This window comes from Glycine soja, chromosome 4, assembly GCF_004193775.1.
Source record: "Glycine soja cultivar W05 chromosome 4, ASM419377v2, whole genome shotgun sequence".
Lineage (NCBI taxonomy): Eukaryota > Viridiplantae > Streptophyta > Magnoliopsida > Fabales > Fabaceae > Glycine > Glycine soja.
In genome coordinates this window covers 44,448,617-44,467,181 of record NC_041005.1, presented here as the reverse complement: position 1 = coordinate 44,467,181, position 18,565 = coordinate 44,448,617, and the positions used below count along the sequence as shown (strand labels likewise).

The 18,565-nt window shown below is 31.7% G+C and overlaps 2 protein-coding genes across 4 annotated transcripts in view; both read right to left on the bottom strand.

Annotated features, from left to right (window-relative positions):
- Nucleotides 1–1,551, bottom strand: part of LOC114409825 (serine/threonine-protein kinase ATM) — a 91,366-nt gene extending 89,815 nt beyond the window's left edge. For all 3 annotated transcript variants that reach the window (XR_003666213.1, XM_028373448.1, XM_028373450.1), the window contains exons 1-3: nt 1,213–1,551; nt 278–386; nt 2–145 (exon numbers count right to left, since the gene is read on the bottom strand). Coding sequence is in view for 2 of the 3 variants with exons in the window: in XM_028373448.1 (XP_028229249.1) it covers nt 2–145; nt 278–386; nt 1,213–1,287 (328 nt within the window). In the remaining variant the exon portion in view is untranslated. The remainder of the gene's footprint in view (nt 1; nt 146–277; nt 387–1,212) is intronic.
- Nucleotides 1,552–10,803: 9,252 nt separating this feature from the next.
- On the bottom strand, nt 10,804–15,825 carry LOC114409824 (serine/threonine-protein kinase STY13-like). The gene is made up of 6 exons (XM_028373447.1): nt 14,897–15,825; nt 13,792–13,913; nt 12,148–12,344; nt 11,852–12,026; nt 11,427–11,561; nt 10,804–11,327 (listed from the first exon to the last, which is right to left on the bottom strand). The coding sequence occupies exons 1-6, from the start codon at nt 15,219–15,221 to the stop codon at nt 11,121–11,123; spliced, it is 1,161 nt and encodes a 386-aa protein (XP_028229248.1). The 5' UTR covers nt 15,222–15,825; the 3' UTR covers nt 10,804–11,120.
- Between the last annotated feature and the right edge of the window lie 2,740 nt (nt 15,826–18,565).

Here is an 18,565-nt window from a genome sequence, read left to right as displayed (position 1 = left end):
CCTGAACACTTGGCATCCTCCGCACGTTGCACAACAATTCTAAGAGTCTTTGCATATATCATTTTTGGATTTCTCCGCTTACTTGAGGATATCTCCGCCGATGCAGATTTAATTAGTAAAGAAATAAGAAAAGGCCATGTTTCAGCTGCCCCACAAAAATTTAAAATAAACTAATTAATCATTTGTATGCACCATTACACCTTGGCTTGGATAACATTAAAAGTACTGCATTGCATCCACCAATGCTTGTAAAATTCACTTTAAAAAATCATCTTACAATGAGGAACTTCATCTGGCCTAAGCTTTGCAGTATTTGATCCAATAAATTTGCAGAAGTTATATGATCTTTCTCCTTCTAACCAAGTGTTTAACAACTTGATCCCTTCCTGTTGACATACAACAACAATATCACTAATTAGAACAGAACAAACAGTCCTCAGAGGATGTACACAAAAGAGAAAACCTCTATAATGAGTAAAGATCATCTGACACAATCATAACACAGTATGATATGATAAAAAAAATGAATGTACAATAACATCTATTTGGAAAACAGGCTAAATGTCATTCTTGATTCACTGATTTCAGCAATTAGAACTGATACATCAATTCAGTGAACTTCACAAATATTTAGCTTGCAAAGTTTCTTAATCCAGAAACTTCCAAGTTCTTTAGTAGAACATGAAAGAAAAAACCCCTATGATGAATAAAGATCACCTGACACAATCATACCAGTATGATATGATAAAATAAATGAATGTGTGATATTATCTACTATCTATTTGGCAAACAGGCTAAATGTCATTCTTAAATTCACTGATTTCAGCAATTAGGACAGAAACATCAGTTCAGTGAACCTTACAAATATGTAGCTTATAAGCATTCTTAATCCAGAATGTTGCAATTTCTTAGTAGTACAACATGAAAAAGAAAAGGTATAATGCTAATAAAACACAACAACTACTATTTAATTAGATGATCCCTCTGTACTACTCTAGTTCAAATAACTGCAACTATTCTGCATTGGCGGGACCGATTTCTTATTTCTCAGTCGAAAATAACAATTTCGACACGAACAAATCACGTCAATTTATCCATCGCTATATGCATAACATTAGCACGAACAACAAAGGTTTTTTATCTCCATTCAAAATCGCCGATTAACGAGCAACGAAAGGAATAGAAACAGTGAGTTTGAGAAAAGAAAACGACTTCGCGAGCTTTGGCTTTATCGGAGGAGAGTTTTTCCACGATCTCTTGCACGTCTCTGGAAGTGACTTTCGCCATGATCGCAACGCGCTCAACGGTTACACGTCGAATCGACGGAATGGAAGTAGAGCAGAGTAATGTAGGAGGAGATAGGGTTTTAGGCGTTGAGAGATGTGGCGGGAAAAGAAAACGAAGGGTTTTAGAGAGTGCGGAAAAGCTGGGTCACGCGTTTCAGTGGTGTACTGGACTATTTGTATTTGACACAAGGCGACTCGGAATGGACGATGCTTTGGCAGGGTTCCTAATAGCTTGTGTTGATCCCTTACATGCTGCTCCTCTTAGTGCCCTTTGCACGTCTTGGTCGCTTTTACACTTAACACACCCTTTATTGTGAATTATTTATTTTGTTTTATTAAAAAAATATCTTAAAATATTTATTATTTTAGTTTTTAACTCTAATTATTTTTTATTTATATTTCTTATAATATTAATGATAGATAACCAAATCTATAAATAAATTAATGATAATATAAAATTAATTTTATAAAATTATTATTCTTCGTCTATTTATTATTTATTCTCAGTCTAAAATAATAACTAGACTATTTATTGGAACGCATGGATTGGTATTTTTAAAATAATTTTAGTATTGTTTAGATAAATTTCTAGCCTTTCTTAGGAGGAAAAAATAAAATAAATATTTTATAAGTTAAAATTAACTTACTTACAAATTAATTTGTAGAATTTTTTTATATAAATCACTTTAGAATATATTTTTAACTTATATCATGGAAATTTTAGCTCATAAAAAAACTAATGTCAAATTTTCTTATTTTCTTCTCTTAGAGACATTTTAAGAGAAAATTGTCCATTTTTACCCTAAAATTGTAATTTTTCTTTCTCATGATAAATAAAAAACTTAATGAAATAATAGAAATAGTGGCATTCCAATCACAAATTACTCTATAACTAGATTGTATACCGCGTGAGGCACATGTTTGATTAAATTATACATTTCTTAATTTGTACTTAATATTATTGGTATTTAATATTATTATATATATATATATATATCAATAAATTTATCATTTTCTAAATATTTAGTATCATATTAAATATAATTATATCAAAATTGAGTAAAAAAAATTAATTATATTTTTAATTAAGCAGGTATTATCTTCAAACATACTTAAGCCCAATGAAAATTTCCATAATTTGCTCCTTATGTGTATAAATTAAAAAGAAAATAGTAAATATAAATTTATAATTATTTAAATTGAAATTCATTAAACTTTTGCATTATAAAATAAATTTTTTATTATTTTATAATTTATTATAAATAATTCATTATAAATAAAATTAGTAAGTATTATGAATATCTTTTAAAATTAAACATATTGAATTTTCATGGGGTTATCATCATAAAATAGAATATATCAAATATTATGATTTATTAAAGTAACTTATCATATATTTTCTTATAATCTGTATATTTCATATTTATTAATATTTAAATAAGTAAAAAGAGTAAAATATAAAATAATTAACTTAACTTTGAAATCATCAAAAATATGAGTATAGTTTTATAGCATATAATCATAATAATGGTTCTAAAAATAATCATAACAATAGTGTGAGTAAATTTTACATTTATATAATTTCTCACTCACATAAATGGGTAAAAGCTTGATCAAACTTTTATTTTTCATATTCAAGTCTGTTTTGATGAAAAGTATGATTTCAAAAAGAATCTAAAAATAATAAATATGAATATATAATACTATATAATTATTAAAATTTGACTGTTTATTTTATTGATTGTTGATATAATGTTAATATATATTATTTTTTAAATGAATTAATTATCAAAATTAAAATTTATTTTAAATTTGTTGAAATGTTTTTTATTGAATAGATATAATTGCTAATTATTTTAAAATAATTTTTTCATGAGTTTAAAGATATTAATTTAATTATGTAATATTAATGAAGATTTGAATTGATTTACTTCATCATATCTTAAATTGAACACCCTCACTATGTATAATTAAAATTCTATATCATTAGTATTTTGTTGTTGCTGCTAAGAGAAGTAAAAGAATACCTCAGGAGAAGTGTGACAACAAGTATTATTTTGGAGCATTTATCTCTTATTGTAATATTTTTCTCTATTTCTATTTAATAAAAATAGTAAATCAAAAGATATCCCATCACAATTATCTTTTATAAAAGATTAAGTTTAAAAAATTAATAATTATCTAATAATATTAAATCACATTGAATCATAACAATGACTACCGTTAAGTTTCAATCCAATGACCGAAAATGTTGAAATGTAAAAGGATTCAAGATACCTTGGACGCGTAACTGGTCTTGAAGTACTACTTTTGCATCCCCAGAATAAATCCACTCACATTTGGATTACTTGTTAACGGCTTATCAGGTTTGATAGATTCACCTTCTAAAACAAGAAGTTCTGGTCCTAAAAGTATAATATCAATCACTTCATGTACATCCAATGCATCCACTATAGTTATTTCACATCCCCATTTTTTTCTTCGTATGATTCTTTTAGCATACTCGTTGTAGCGTAATAAACATTATTAAGGAAAGAATAGGAAAGGTGATTTCATTATTTATGACCAGGAACAAGGCCTATCACAAGAATCTTTTTGTAGGACAATAGTTTTTGAAAAGATAGATTGCTTATCTTCTCTTTAATCTATGGTGAAATACCATGGGGTGCCAATTCAAAACCTTTTGGTAAAATAAGAACAACCCCTATATTCAAAGCTCCATTTTTACCATTAATAAGAACTTGTTTCGCTTGCCTATCATAAAGAATTCAAACAACTACCTCAAAATACCTGGAAGTACCACTTGTGGAACCTCAATATCCATGGGCTTATTAGCTAAATGACAATTGGCACAAACAATACGACTAATTGCTTCTCAAGGATTTCCATAACCTTGCTGTGCAAAAATTGAATATGCGTTTGAAATGGGTGCTTGAATTATTATATATATCATAATCAATATGAAAACTGATATTATTCAACCCAAATCATAAACTGATTACAAGGATGAACGTATAGTTGGATAACTACCAACTAACCTAACTGTCAACTAACCTAAGTTAGTTGATTGTTGTTACAAAGAAATTACACACTAACTAACTAGACTCTCAACTAATAATAGTCTAACTACTAAATGTAGTGGTTAGACTATCAGTTAGCTAACAGAAGAAAAAAAAAAAAAGGAAAGTCATGCTAGTAATGAATACTCCTGGAAGTTACATAATTGAATTAAATCAATAATTATTATGAAGTTAAAATCATAATTGAATTAGATCAATAATTATTATGAAGTTAAAATTTTAATTTGGTGGCTCTCAAAGGTTCAAGGGATGTTTACTTATATAGATATTAATGGTCATCCCGTGATCTGCTTTAGTTCTCAATAAAATTAAGTAATTAACCATTCAATTTTTTGCCACTTTGAAAAATATTTGGGAACCTATTAATGTGCCTTTTAGATATAGTATTGTTTTTATTATAGGGTTTTCTTTTTATTTTAATGATACAATTTTTCAAAGGATGGAAAAAATATAATTGGGATGGGAGAACTACACAAAAGTTGATCAGATAGGTTTTCCCACAAAAATTAATCCTAACATAGTTTTAATACAAAAAATATTTGTTTGAGTTATAATTAACGATGCATTTTTTGCCCCTCTTAAAAATATTCAGGAACCTATTAATGTGCCCTTTAGATATAGTATTGTTTTTATTATAGGGTTTTCTTTTTATTCTAATGATACAGTTTTTCAAAGGATGGACAAAATATAATTAGGAGGGGAGAATTATACGAAAGTTGATCAGATAGATTTTTCGACAAAAATTGGTCATCAACATAGTTTTAATTAAAAAAATATTTATTGAGTTATAATTTTTTTAAAAAAAAGTATTTCACATATATTACATGAGCTAGTAATTGACACACTCTATTAGCTAAAATTTATTGGAGATTAAAAAAAATGTGGTTCTCGCTTCTTATTTAATAAGTTTCACTCTTCTATTTTTATACTTTGATTTTTATTATTATCATTATTATTGTTGGCTGATTTGTGTGATACACAAGAAGAGGTTGCAAAAAAGAGTTTGACATACTAGTTCAATTCCAACCCTTATGGCTATGGGCAAAACATCAACACCATTTGTATCATCCTAATATGCCATTGAAGCACATGGAGGAAACCCAATTTGTTATAATATTCTTGATCTTGCTTTAACCTTTATTTTTAGTGCTTGTTCAACTCTAATAGATGTGTTTCATGTTGTTAGGGAAATTTTAGTTTTGTCTTTTCTCTATCTTTTTTGTTGTTATTTTTTAATAAATTACACTAATCATTAGATTTTATAAAATTACACATAGATTTGCCTTCCTCCCTTACCCAACCCCTTACCCCGTCTTTCCCATCCAAATCCAACTGAACCATTGCAATGGATTGAGCTTTTAAGGCCCAAATCTAACTGAACCATTACACACAATTTTCACTCTTGAGTGGTTCCATAATGATGATTGGAGAACCTTATGGAACTTGAAAATAAAAATTGACATTTTGGTGGAAGAATAGTCTCAGACTGAAACATGGTAAGTGGATATAAAACATACCTAAGATTGCCCAAAACCATGAAAATACTCTGTAGAAAGAGCCCGTTAGTGTGTAAGTGGTGTGAAAAGGACAAGGTTGATATCGGATCCAAATTAAGATTAATATGATAATCCAATAAATTTGAACCGATCCATACCAAAAATTATGGATCAGCTCATATCAGATTAAAAAATTACAAATTCGATGAGTTCCAATCAAATCTCAAACTTCGCTTTTGAAAATTCAATTTTATCTAATCCACCCAATTATTTAATATGTTTTATTTTTTTCATATTTTTTTAACCTTTAGTGTTTGAGCTTTTTAACCCAGCCCAATTTTATTGTATCTTTTTTTCATTTTAAGGTCACTAATCAATTATTATTACTATAATTATAATATAAGACATGGTTTAATTTTTAACTTGGAATGGAACATGTTTCATATTAGACTAGTAGTAAGAAAATAGTTTGAGTTAAATGTATCAAATTGTAGGGGTGTTCACGGGTATGAGTCACCCGCGAACTCAAACTGATCCAACCAGTTTGGATTGAGTCATTTATGTATTTGGATCAAAACCTAACCGAACCGGTTAAAATTGTTCATGTATGGGTTAGGTCACAGGTTTAAATTTATAGATCCGTTGACCCATTGAATTGATCCGTGAACCCGTAATTAAAATATAAATTTTATTTTATATATATATATTAAAAACTAAAAAAATAATTTGACAATCAAGGAAAGTGTGGTAATGCATTATTTTCTTTAGTGCTTTTAATAAAATAGTAACAATTTAAGAATTTGGGGGATAAATCCACCTTGTCACCGTAAGAAGCTAAGAACACATTGTGATAAATGTTTTTTTTTATATCATTAAAATTTATGACAAATAACTTATATTGTGATATAAGATTAATTTTAACAATTGATAAAAAAAAATTAAAAATACTGAGATTAAACTTTTAAAAAATGGAAAGGATAGGTTATGGTGGAGTGTTAATTATTCATCTCCAATTCCATCCATTAGCACTTTCTCCCCATGTCATACTCAAAGTCTATCACAACAAGGGACAAAAGCACTATTTTACAACCACAAGGACATAAAACTCCACCACAACAAGGGAAAAGACAACAACCTAAATCTGCAGAAACAAAAAGCTAGACCTCCTTCTAATGTTGGGAACATTTTATTAAGAAGGAAGATGGTAGGTCTTATTGTAAGTAATGTAATACATCATATGCAACAAATAGTTTTATCTATGGAACCTCTAACTTGAGAAGACATGTGTTTCAACAATGTAAGAAAAAACACAAGCATGTTGATAAAAAGCAAAAGACAACTATTTTTGGAAGTGAGAGTGACCCTAATAAAGCTAGTATGAAACTTGTTGATTTTAATCAAGGGCAGACTCTAATAGCACTTGCAAAGACGATAATGATTGATAAACTTGCCTTTAAGTTTGTTGAAAAGGAAGGGTTTAGGAAGTTCATGGAAGATGCTCAACCTAAATTTAAGACTCCTTCTCATGTCACTATTGCTAGATATTGCATGCATGTGTTTAATGATGAAAAGGAAAAATTGAAGCATGTGTTGTTTGCAAATAAACAAATGGTTTCACTTACTACGGATACTTGGACGTCAATTCAAAATATGAATTACATGTGTGTGATAACTCATTACATTGATGAAGGGTAGGAGTTGAATAAAAAAATATTGAAATTTTATTTGATTTCTGACCACAAAAGTGAAACCAAAGGGATAACCCTAGAGAATTATTTAAAAGAAGGGGGAATTTCAAAAGTTTGTTGTGTAACAATGGATAATGCAAGTGCTAATAACTTGGTTACTTCATATTTAGCTAGACCATTGAGTGTTTGGAATGGACATACTTTGTTGAATGAAGAGTTCATGCATATGCGATGTTCTGCTCATATTTTGAATTTAATTGTTAGTGACGGATTGAAAGAAATTGATTTATCCATTAGAAAAATAAGAGTTGCATGTAAGTTTGTGAAGTCTTCTTCGAGTAAATGACAAGTTTTAAGAGGTGTGCTGAAGAAGTAAGTGTATCCACTAAGGCCATGTTAATAGTTAATGTACCAACTAGGTGAAACTCTACTAATTTGATGTTGGATGTTGCTGAAAAATATAAGCATGCATTTTATCACTATGAGTATGTTAAGGCTGCATATGTGTTAAATCTCATATCCAGTGAAGGGGAAGGATGTCCCAAAGAGATTGATGGACAACGTACTCGTGTTTTTATTAGCTTTTTGAAGACTATCTATGATGTAACTCTTTCTTTTCCTGGATCATTACATGTTATTGCTAACACTTTTTTTTAAGAAGTTGGTTAGTATTCAAAAATCACTAAATAAGTGGAGGCATAGTGATGACTTAGTGATACAAAGAATGACAACAAATATGCAATTAAAGTTTAACAAATATTGGGAAAGTGGTGGAATTAACTACTTTTTACTTGTTGTTGGTTTTCTTGATCCTCGTTATAAATGTGACTACATTCAATTTTGTTTTAATCATATGTATGGTGTTGAGAAGAGCATGGACATGATGAAAAAATTGAAAGACCTCATTCACAAATTGATTCAACAATATCTACTAGAGCATCCTATTTCTCATTCTAGTAGCAATTCAACCAATTCTAGTACATTGACTTCAAACATGGCCTCACAATATAATGATGACAAATGTGATAAGGGTAATGATTGGGATGATGAATTTAGAAAGAAAAATGAAGAAAAAACAGGGTGAGGTGCAAAAAATGAGTTAGATAAATATTTGGAGGATGATGTTGTAGATGACCACATTGAGTTTAACATTTGGAATTAGTGGAAATTGAAAGCATCCAAATATTATATTCTTTCCTGTGTGGCTAAAAATATATTGGTTATTCTTGTATCTATTGTATCATTTGCGTCTGCATTTAGTACATGGGGTAAAATTCTAGATTCATTTTGTAGTTCCTTAAGTCCTACAAATGTTGAAGCTCTCATTTGTTCCCAAAAATTGGCTTAGATCTACTAAGAAAAATGTTAATGACTTGCAAGTTGAAATAAATGAAGCGAAAAAGATTGAATCATGTGTGTAATCTCTTATTTCATTTTTTATATTTGTATAAAATATCAATTAATTTTTGTGCTAACAGGATTGTGCTTAAATTTTTATAGTGGTTTGGTTTGGCTTTAAATACTGCGAGTATTGAGACTCCAAGTGTTGGGACTACTAGTGTTGGAACTTCTTAAAATATTACTTTCAAGTATATTGTTATTTGTTTCTCTTTTTTCATATTTATTTTTTCTACCATGTTTATAATATTAATGGATCATATTTTGTTCATTGTTTCAGCAAATATGGTTGCAACAAATGTGATTGTAACGAATCTGGTTGAAAGAAAGTAGTTTGTAGGAAATAATTGTATTTTATACTATTATGTTAAATCTCCTTAAAAAATATTTTGTTTCAATTTATATTAGTCTATTTTAGAATATTCTGTTCATAGTGCTAAATGAATCAATTTTACTACTTTCAAACATTTGATAATATTGTGTTAATTGTATTGAATATTTGAAAGAATCATGATATTAAATAATAGTTCTAAGAAAAAAAAAGACCAAATTTAAATAGGTAATCCGTTAGCCCGAACCAAACCAAACCATTCATGAATGGGTTAGGTTGGGTTAAAAAAATTGTGAAAACTGAACCAAACCGAACAAATCATAATTGGGTTGGGTCTTAAATTTGATCAAAACTAATTCGAACCCGCCCGTGAACTCCCCTATCAAATTGCATAGTGCATACTATTAGAATTACTTTCCTATTTTTTTTATTACTTTAATAATCAATCCAATCCCACCATAATTGGATTGGTTCAAATCGGAATACAAACTTAAAATAGACAAAATCCGATCCGACTTGTGACCACCCCTAGAAAAGGAGGCGAGAAGGGCTAGTAGGCTTAATGCATAATAGCAAAGTGAGTGACATGGTAGGAATGGTGGTTGAATATGCTAGAAGTGCTCAGTGCAAGAAAATTGATGAATGTGCCAAAAAAGGTCGTTGTTGATCTATGAAGCATGTGCATCTCTCTTATTTGAAGTGTCGTGGTGATGGACACGTTTTTGACAACACACTTGGACAATTGTTCTACATTTCCTTTTAGGTGTCTGATTCAAAAATTATTTATTTTTATTTGAATACTTAAGTCATCACATTTACACAATTAATACGCGTAAAAAAACGTAACATGTTAATTTAAAAAGATGAACATACAATTAATTTAGATATTTTATTATATATTACTCATACTTCACTTAATTATAAGATCTCTTTTTATATGTGTATATCAGGTATCTTATATTTTAGACATTAGTCATATTAAAATGTTTGTGTGTGTGTTGTTCATAGTTGTTGATTAATAACTATACATAGCAGCTCGTCAGAGCAACGGTATGATTACGAAAATGAGCAATAAAAATTGAAGGGAAAAAAAATCAAAATGCTATTTAAAACATGTGAACATAGAAGGGTTATTGAAAAGATCTTAATATGGAGTAGCAGTATAGTGGAAAGTACTGAACTTCTAGTATCACCACTATGATCAAGTACAATATAAGCTGTACACTAATAAATGACCAAGGATTTAAAAACTAGAAATAAACCTATAAAATAATTAATGAACTAGTATCCCAAACATTATAATCTGGACCTATTTCTACAATACTAATTTTGTATTAATTTTTTTATTTACTTTTTCTATCTGATTATTCTGCAATAATAATAAAGAACGCTGTAAAGCATGATTACGCTCCCATTTTCACTCCTTTCGCAATTATCCATAACTAAGTAGTAGACCACACTAATCACATTTTGTCAAATATTGCAAGTTTTCAAGCAAACTACTGAACCATGCAGATGAGAGGATATCTAGCAAATAGATCCAATTTAATCACATAAATCAAGATTACAACAGTATAACGAAAATCTTACAAGGTTACAAGGCCAGTCCAGCAACATTGCCAAGTAGTATTCATACCCAAAAAACCCAAACAGAAAAGAAGTAAGAATAAAAGAAAATAAGTTATGGATTTACATAAGAATTGACACATCACCAGCTTCTCCTTCCTATACCCTCTATTGTATATTCCTCTCATCTTGGCTTTCCAATCCTGTTTTCTCACCATAGATACATATTGATTCTTTGAATAGCTAAAAATCATAATAGATTGTTGGAGTAAGGATCAAGGTCCTCTGTGCTTACGGAAGCAAAAACAACCCTGCTGCTGATCAACAGGGATCATACCTCCACCTTTGGATGTGTCAATGGCCTCTATCATGGCAACTACCTCATCCATTTCGGGCCGTTTATCGGGATTGGCATCCCAACATCGTTTCATCACGTTTGCCAAAGAACTTGGGCAACATCTTGGTATTTCTGGTCTCAGATTCTAAAATTTCAACAACAAAAAGAAATCTTCATTAGATCTGAATCCACAGTATCAAACACACTTCTCAAATGAGAGAATCAAAACCAGAATTACATATACCTGCCGAACAACAGCGGAAGTAATCTCTGAGAAACTTAGGTCAGGATATGGCATGTCACAGCAATATATTTCCCACAAACAGATGCCAAAACTGTACACATCACATTTCCTGTTATAGGGGTTGCCATTCAAAACCTGTAAACCACCACCCATTTGTCAAATTACACAAGTTTTGTCTTTGAACATATTAAATACTTTTATATGACCTTTTTTTAATGAAGAATGCAAGTTATGAATGACTCCAAAGAATGGGAAAATAAATCCCCACTCAGATAACACATGGGGACAGGATATTCCCATTTCCATTCAGATCAAGTGAGTTTTGGACACTGCAAGACTCTGCACTAATGCTTCCACTCTGATATATATGCTTGTACAATAATTTCTAATTGCGGTAAAAGTTTCTAGGGAAACTGGCTACACACCTCAGGAGCCATGTAACCAAGTGTACCAGTCTCCCCAGTCATGTCATTAGGATTTGATGCTTCAACACGTGCAACTCCAAAATCAGCAATTTTGACAGTGCGTGTCTTGTCCAACAGCATGTTCTCTGTCTTTACATCTCTGTGGACAACCTTCTGAGAGTGAAGATAACTCAGCCTGCAAAACCAAGCGAATTCAATTTGGGCAGTTATCTATCTAAACAAATTGCAAGACAGTCTTTGGCCTTAACCGGCTAAACCACAATTACATTGACATAAAATTACAAAATGATAGATACCCTCTTGCAAGATCAAGTGCCAGCTGGATGACAACCTTAAAAGCTAACTTCCTCCTCCTATTCTTTATTAGGAAAGATTTCAGCGTACCTCCAGCAAGATACTCTACAACGACACAGCAGATATTGCTTGGCATGCTAATTAGACCATTATCAGTCTGTATCTGTAATTCTGACGACCCCATTGTTGCCCCTATAAACTAAACACAAACAAAAAAAAAATTGCTTGAGAAACTAGGAAATAAAATCACTTACATAAAAGTGCATTATGCCCTTTGAAAAGGGGGTGGAGGGATTAATTGCCAATGTCACAAGATAGAACAGAAAAGAGAAAATGTTACGAAGAGTAGGAAGGAGCATTGTGACTAGCCTTGTTCTCAATATTACAAGATCTTTTGTCCTAGAAAATAGTAGGACAAAGACCAGGACACATTGTTGCTGCATGAAGATATAGAATACATTTCATGTTTATGGTTGAATTTTTCACAAGATTTGGTCAGCATAAATATGAATGAATACCCAAATGGAAAATACCTATTCACATTCATTTCAATCCACCAGCACAAAAAGCCTCCTTCAGGCTCAAATAACTTTGAAGTTGCAATAAAAGAAAAATGTATAGAACGGCTATAGAGCAAAACCACATTTTTTTTTTCTATTATCACTATCTAATCTTACATCAAAAGAGTATCTAATCTGTTTAAAGGGATAGAAGTTAGAAGTACAATTGCCCTACTTTTCTTACATGGATATAATCAACAGAATTCTCTTAAAAAATGCTTTTTAACATCTAAAATTTAAGGAAAATGAGCTCAAGACCCTGTTAATATGGTAATATTTTATGCAACCAATGCTGCAAGCTTTGCAAATGTTATTTCTGAAAAGATTCTCTACAGTCTTACCAACTATTTCAACTTGCATATCCTAACACCCACCCAACAAAACCATTATCCTGAAATTATTCTAACTTCCATATCCTTAGTTAACACACCAAATTTGATTATCAGCATAAAGAATAGGAGAACAAAATTTGTAGGACGGGCAAGCTCATATATGTTGAATAAGCTTCAAAATAAAAAAAAAGAACTATTTGTATTACAGAAGATCAAAGTATCATAAAAAGATCTGGAATACTATTATAGAAGGAAACCTGCATACATCATGCTCATAAAACAATTTGCTAGAAGATCAAAGTATCATAAAAAGGCCTGCAACAATAAAAAAGAAACCCCATTTCTCAATTTCCAGCAAATTCAAGTTGAACATAAGTCAAGGGAAAGCAGGAAGGTGGGGGGAACATAGTGAAAAATGAAATCCCTGAAAGCTACATAGGTTGGAATCATTGACCATTAATTAAAAAGACCTAAATTTCGATAGTCTTGAAAGACAGTATAAATTCAAATGCAGCCTGGCATAGACATTATAGAGGAGGACAGAGGACTGAATAACCTTCTCCTGAAAATGAAATTCTTATGTGTTAATCAAGTTCATATAACCTTACACAGTTACCCCTTTTTATATCATGAAGTGAACCTAGAACCTGCTTCCGTCTTTACCCCATCTCACCCCAAAAAAATGCCATGCAACATTCTAGTCCACAAACTCAACTAACAAGAGAAAAATTGAAGCTGAAGAAAGAAAATTCACCTTGGTGACATTAGGATGTTCAAGTTTATGCCAAACAGCAACTTCTTGTGTAAACGCTGACCTGAGGGCAGCAATTTCAGCCTCTGTCCGGTGCCCTTCTTCACCCCAGTCCAGCATTTTAACTGCTCGTTAATTAAATAATCACAAAACATTTTTCAGTCAAATACAGAAAAGCAAACCACCATGTCAATCAAGACATAATAATTCTACTTAAATTATAGTCAGCATTCCCCAGAAATCCTATACCATCAACTGGAATCACATAAATTTTCAGATGCAAAACAACACCCAAGGCCATGTTTGAGTTACAAAACGCATAGCCATGGATCCAAAACGACCCATCACCAAATCATCGCAAAAGTCCACTCCTTTCAAGAAAACAGAGTTTCTTCGATGATGAACAATTTTTTCATTTTGTAATTAAATGGATTGATTCTTATTTACTCTACTTAACTGACAGCATCATCGGTTTATGTTTGAGATCCTACATTGATTAGTAATATAGCCAAAACAATGTATATGAATTGGGGGGGGGGGGACAACTCTCACTTTCTGAGCTGGATTTTGGGTTAAGTTATTCCTAAACTCAAAATTGTAAGATGATATTAGGGTCTATCATAGTAATTATTGTTAGGCCAATCAAGATGTTCATTCCTTAACATGAGCGAGTGTGTTGGAGATCTCACATTAACTCGTAATAAGGCAAAATAATGTATATACATGGGAGGTAACCTTCATTTCATGAGCTAGATTTTGGGATGAGTTAAGCTCATACTCAAATTCTAAATGAGCTAGGTATTATTATAGTAATTCTTATTAGGCATATCTAGACAGATGTCAAGTTCTACAAACTTCACCTTGGAGACGTCCTGTCCTCAGTGTGAGGTGTGAGGTGTGTAGGAGATCCGCATTAAGTAGTGATATGATCAAAACAGTGCATATAAGCGAGAGGCAACTCTCGTTTTCTCGTTCGAGCTGGATTAAGTCCTAACCCAAATTCTAAAATTTCATTCCAAAGAGAAAATTGAAAAAAGAAAAAACACCGAAATCTGGAAAAGCCAAGTTTTTTAAAAAAAGCATGCATGTTTTAATGGATCGAACTTGCCAGCAACATCTTGGCCATCGTAGATGCCGCGGTGGACAGTGCCGAAGGTTCCCCTGGCTATGACACTCTTGATGATGAGGTTAGAAGGGTCAATTTCCCACTCCTGCCTCTGCTTCTTGAAGGTAGTGGCGCCAGCACTACCCGCAACACTTTTGAACTTAGTTGCAGTGGCAAAGGAGCTAGAGTGACGAGAATGATCAGAGCCAGCATCGTCCTCTTCCTTCTGCTTCATCAGAACCTTGCTGAGGTGCCTCTCGAGCTGCTCATCGATGCTCTTCAGATCAATCTGATCTGCTCTCACAAACCCATCATTTCCTTCGTTCATCTTTCTTATGCTTCTTCTACTTCTTCTTGTTTTTGTCACTCACCCCACTAACTTGAAAGCTTGAAACTTTTTTATTATTGGTGGAGCGTGAAAAGAGGGGAGGTGAAGTAGTGTGTTAACTTGCGAGATATGGTTGTGGGTGTTTCAGTTGTCGTTTGATGATGTTGTAATTGTTCATGTTTTGGTTTGTGTTTGTGGGTTTTTTATTTTCCCTCCGCAAAATTGCTAGGGTCTCTCCAATTATCCATGTGGGCACATGGAATTGCCTGCGTAAAACGTGTGCCTCTGACCCACCCGGTCTCCTCCCCAGCCTCACCTCCTTCCTTACTTGTTTATCACTGCAATCTAAAACATTTATTGCATGTCATTTTTTACTATTTATTAACTCAATCTTGTTACATCAGTTTCTTTTTTCTTCTTTCTATGTGTACCACCATCACTCACTGCCATGAATTGCCGTTGGCTGGCTGTTACATTTGAAAGAGTAAATGTTTCAGTCGATAGTTGAAGAGAAATTTCAGGGAAAAGATCAAGGTCCACCCATTTTGGGGCGGATTGGTGAGAGATAGAGAGAAAAAAAAAAGAAAGAAAGAAAGAAAATGATATAAATGATATGCATGTAAGTTTTGGTGGATTACCTTCACAGGTGATTTATTATGCATTATTATTGACAATTTTTAGATTAATGTGAGGTGTATATTTTTATTATGCAACATATTGGTTAATATATTTCTCTCTTTACTTTCCCTCCCTTTCCACCACCTCCGACAAGCCTAGATGTCGCCTTCGGTGATGCCTCCATTGCCTTTGATGGACCCTCCACCGCCAAAGGCCACTTTGAAGACCCACATCATCACTTTCCGCAATCGAAGCAACAACCAACCAACCAAGGTTTAACCTAGATCTTGGACAAAAATCCCACAAGAAAGACCCCTTGATTTCAATCTCTTGATTTAGTAATTTTATCAAATCACAAGCCAGTGTGACTTTGACGAAGTTGACAATGTCATGGATCTAGTGCGGAGCAGTGCGGGCGTGCTGTGAAAAAAATGCCTCGGGCAGCAATGAGTGACAACTTATGAAGCACCGAATATTACGGACACATAGACACCTGTAACATCCAAAATATAAAACGTAGTACGGATGTTAATGTTGAACATTGACACAGACTCGTGTCAGATATCGGACACCGATAAGTGACGACAAATCAATTGAAGAATGGAGGAGGGTTTCGACGGTGATGAGCAGGGGCAGAAATACAAACATATGAAAAGGGGCATCCACTGCCCCTGAAAAATCAAAATGCCTTAGTAATTGGACCTAAAATAGAAAATTCCCCCTTCAACTTTTAACATGTTAAGTTTAACATTACAACTTTTTCTTTATGTCTCTAGTTTCACCCTTGGTGGTGAGCCACGGTAAATTTGTTGGAGAATGAAAAGTAGAAAGGGATAGGAGAGAGAAGGAAAGAAAGTCTAGTGCAGAGGGTGCACCAAAATAATTTGCAGATGAGATGAATTTAATGGTGTTCTAAAGTGGTCCACATTATATCATATGGGAGACTTATTCACGCTAAAATTAGCATGTGATGTAATGAAAATGGTAGAGATATAGAGTAAAAAGAATGGGGTGAAAGTAGGTTGTACGAAAATGAGATGTATGAGTATTATTACTCAAAATTTTAGAAGACATTTTAAATTTTTTAAAGGGAAAAATTTATTTAATTGTATGAAGATTAAACATATAGGATATTTTATTTCTTTCTTTGACTTGAATTAATGTTTTTATATTTTTAGGAACTAATTTATGTCGTTAATGATTTTATTAAAATCTGATGTTCAATTATCAGTGAGAAGATTTAATTGAGTGTCAAGTAAAAAACTTTAGATACGCTTTGGTTAAAAAAATGATTTTGTTAAGTGTTAAGTTGATATATGATTCACAGTTTTTTTTAAAGTAATGATCTTTGTTTTGGTACACGGGAAAAAAATTAATGTAATGATCTTTTAAAAGAGGAATGAAACACATTTTATATTTATAAAAAGCTAGGATTACTCACATTAATCTTCAAAATTAGAAAATTGTCATTTTTGTCTTTAAAAAAATGCCGATCACATTAGTACCTCCTGAAAAGAGATTGATGTAAAAAATAGACTGAATTAATCAACTTCTTTTCATTTTAAAGGATAAAAGTAATGTTGTAGGTTTTTTTCTCTATAGGTTCGATTGAATAAATTCTAAAAATTCTATTCACATAAAAATAAAATAAATTGAAAGATACAGTAAATAAAAAAAATTCACATAAATTAAATTTATATACTTCAGCTTTTGATATAAAAAGCTCTTGCAAATTAGAAATTAATCTAAATTGGCCTAATTCCAAATTCCTAACCCATGATCCCACCGAAATTTCTGATCACTTTATCATTTTCAGGTTTTTTATTTCTTAAAAATTTAATTAAAGCAATTAATCCTAAACTGATGTTAAACAAGCGGCCTAACTAAATTATTTAAGTAGGATGTATCAACTATCTAAACATTCTCACATTATTTTTTATTCTCATAGATAAAAATGTTTTTTTTTTTTAGGGATAAAAAAAATCTCACTACTTAAACGGCCTACTAAAAGAGGGCCTCGGCCCACAAAACGAAAACCAAGACAAGCCCAAACAAAAATCCTCACAGATTCAAATCTGAAAGAAAAATAAAACAAAACACGAGACAAGGAAAAGCAGGGGTTCTTGTTCGACGACTTTGATGGAGGAGACGCAAGCAATGGCCGAGCAAAGGTTGAAGGGGGAACACAAATTATGTCTATTGCTGGTATCCAATGAAAAATTGAAAATAGTGGACATGGTTATTTCCTGTTCTTTTTATTCATGAGTGCTGTGAAATATTGGTATGGATTAGAGGGAAACTCAACTATTTTTTATAGGAATATCATATGCAATTCACTAGAAACACAGGAGGATATGAAAGTGTAATTTTTTCTATACTCTATCATGTAACAAAACCTTGTTACCTCATATTTTGTACCTATATCTTGCTCTCTTATCGTGCTTCAACTTTTTTTTTTTTTCTTTCTTTCTTTTATTCAAGATACTCTTTAGGATTTTGAAAATTTCTATCTTCTTGATTTATTTTCCGAGAAGCAAGATATCTTTATAGTTGATATGAGATTAATTCTTGAGAGGCATAGAGATCAACGAAGTGAGTTTTTACCTTCCAATAAAGTTTTCTCTGTACACTTGCCCAGAAAATCAAATTTCTATCAGTATACTTAAGGAATCCAACTAGCTACCAACTTTGAGGAACTTTATTAGTATCTCCGCCTTCTTTCTACT

Excerpts from the sequence above, each read along its gene's own strand:
- LOC114409824 (XM_028373447.1), bottom strand. The coding sequence starts at position 15,221 with ATGAACGAAGGAAATGATGGGTTTGTGAGAGCAGATCAGATTGATCTG. Across the intron at positions 12,345-13,791 it reads AACATCCTAATGTCACCAAG|TTTATAGGGGCAACAATGGG; the intron begins GTGAATTTTCTT and ends GTTTGTGTTTAG. Across the intron at positions 11,562-11,851 it reads TTGGTTACATGGCTCCTGAG|GTTTTGAATGGCAACCCCTA; the intron begins GTGTGTAGCCAG and ends GGTGGTTTACAG.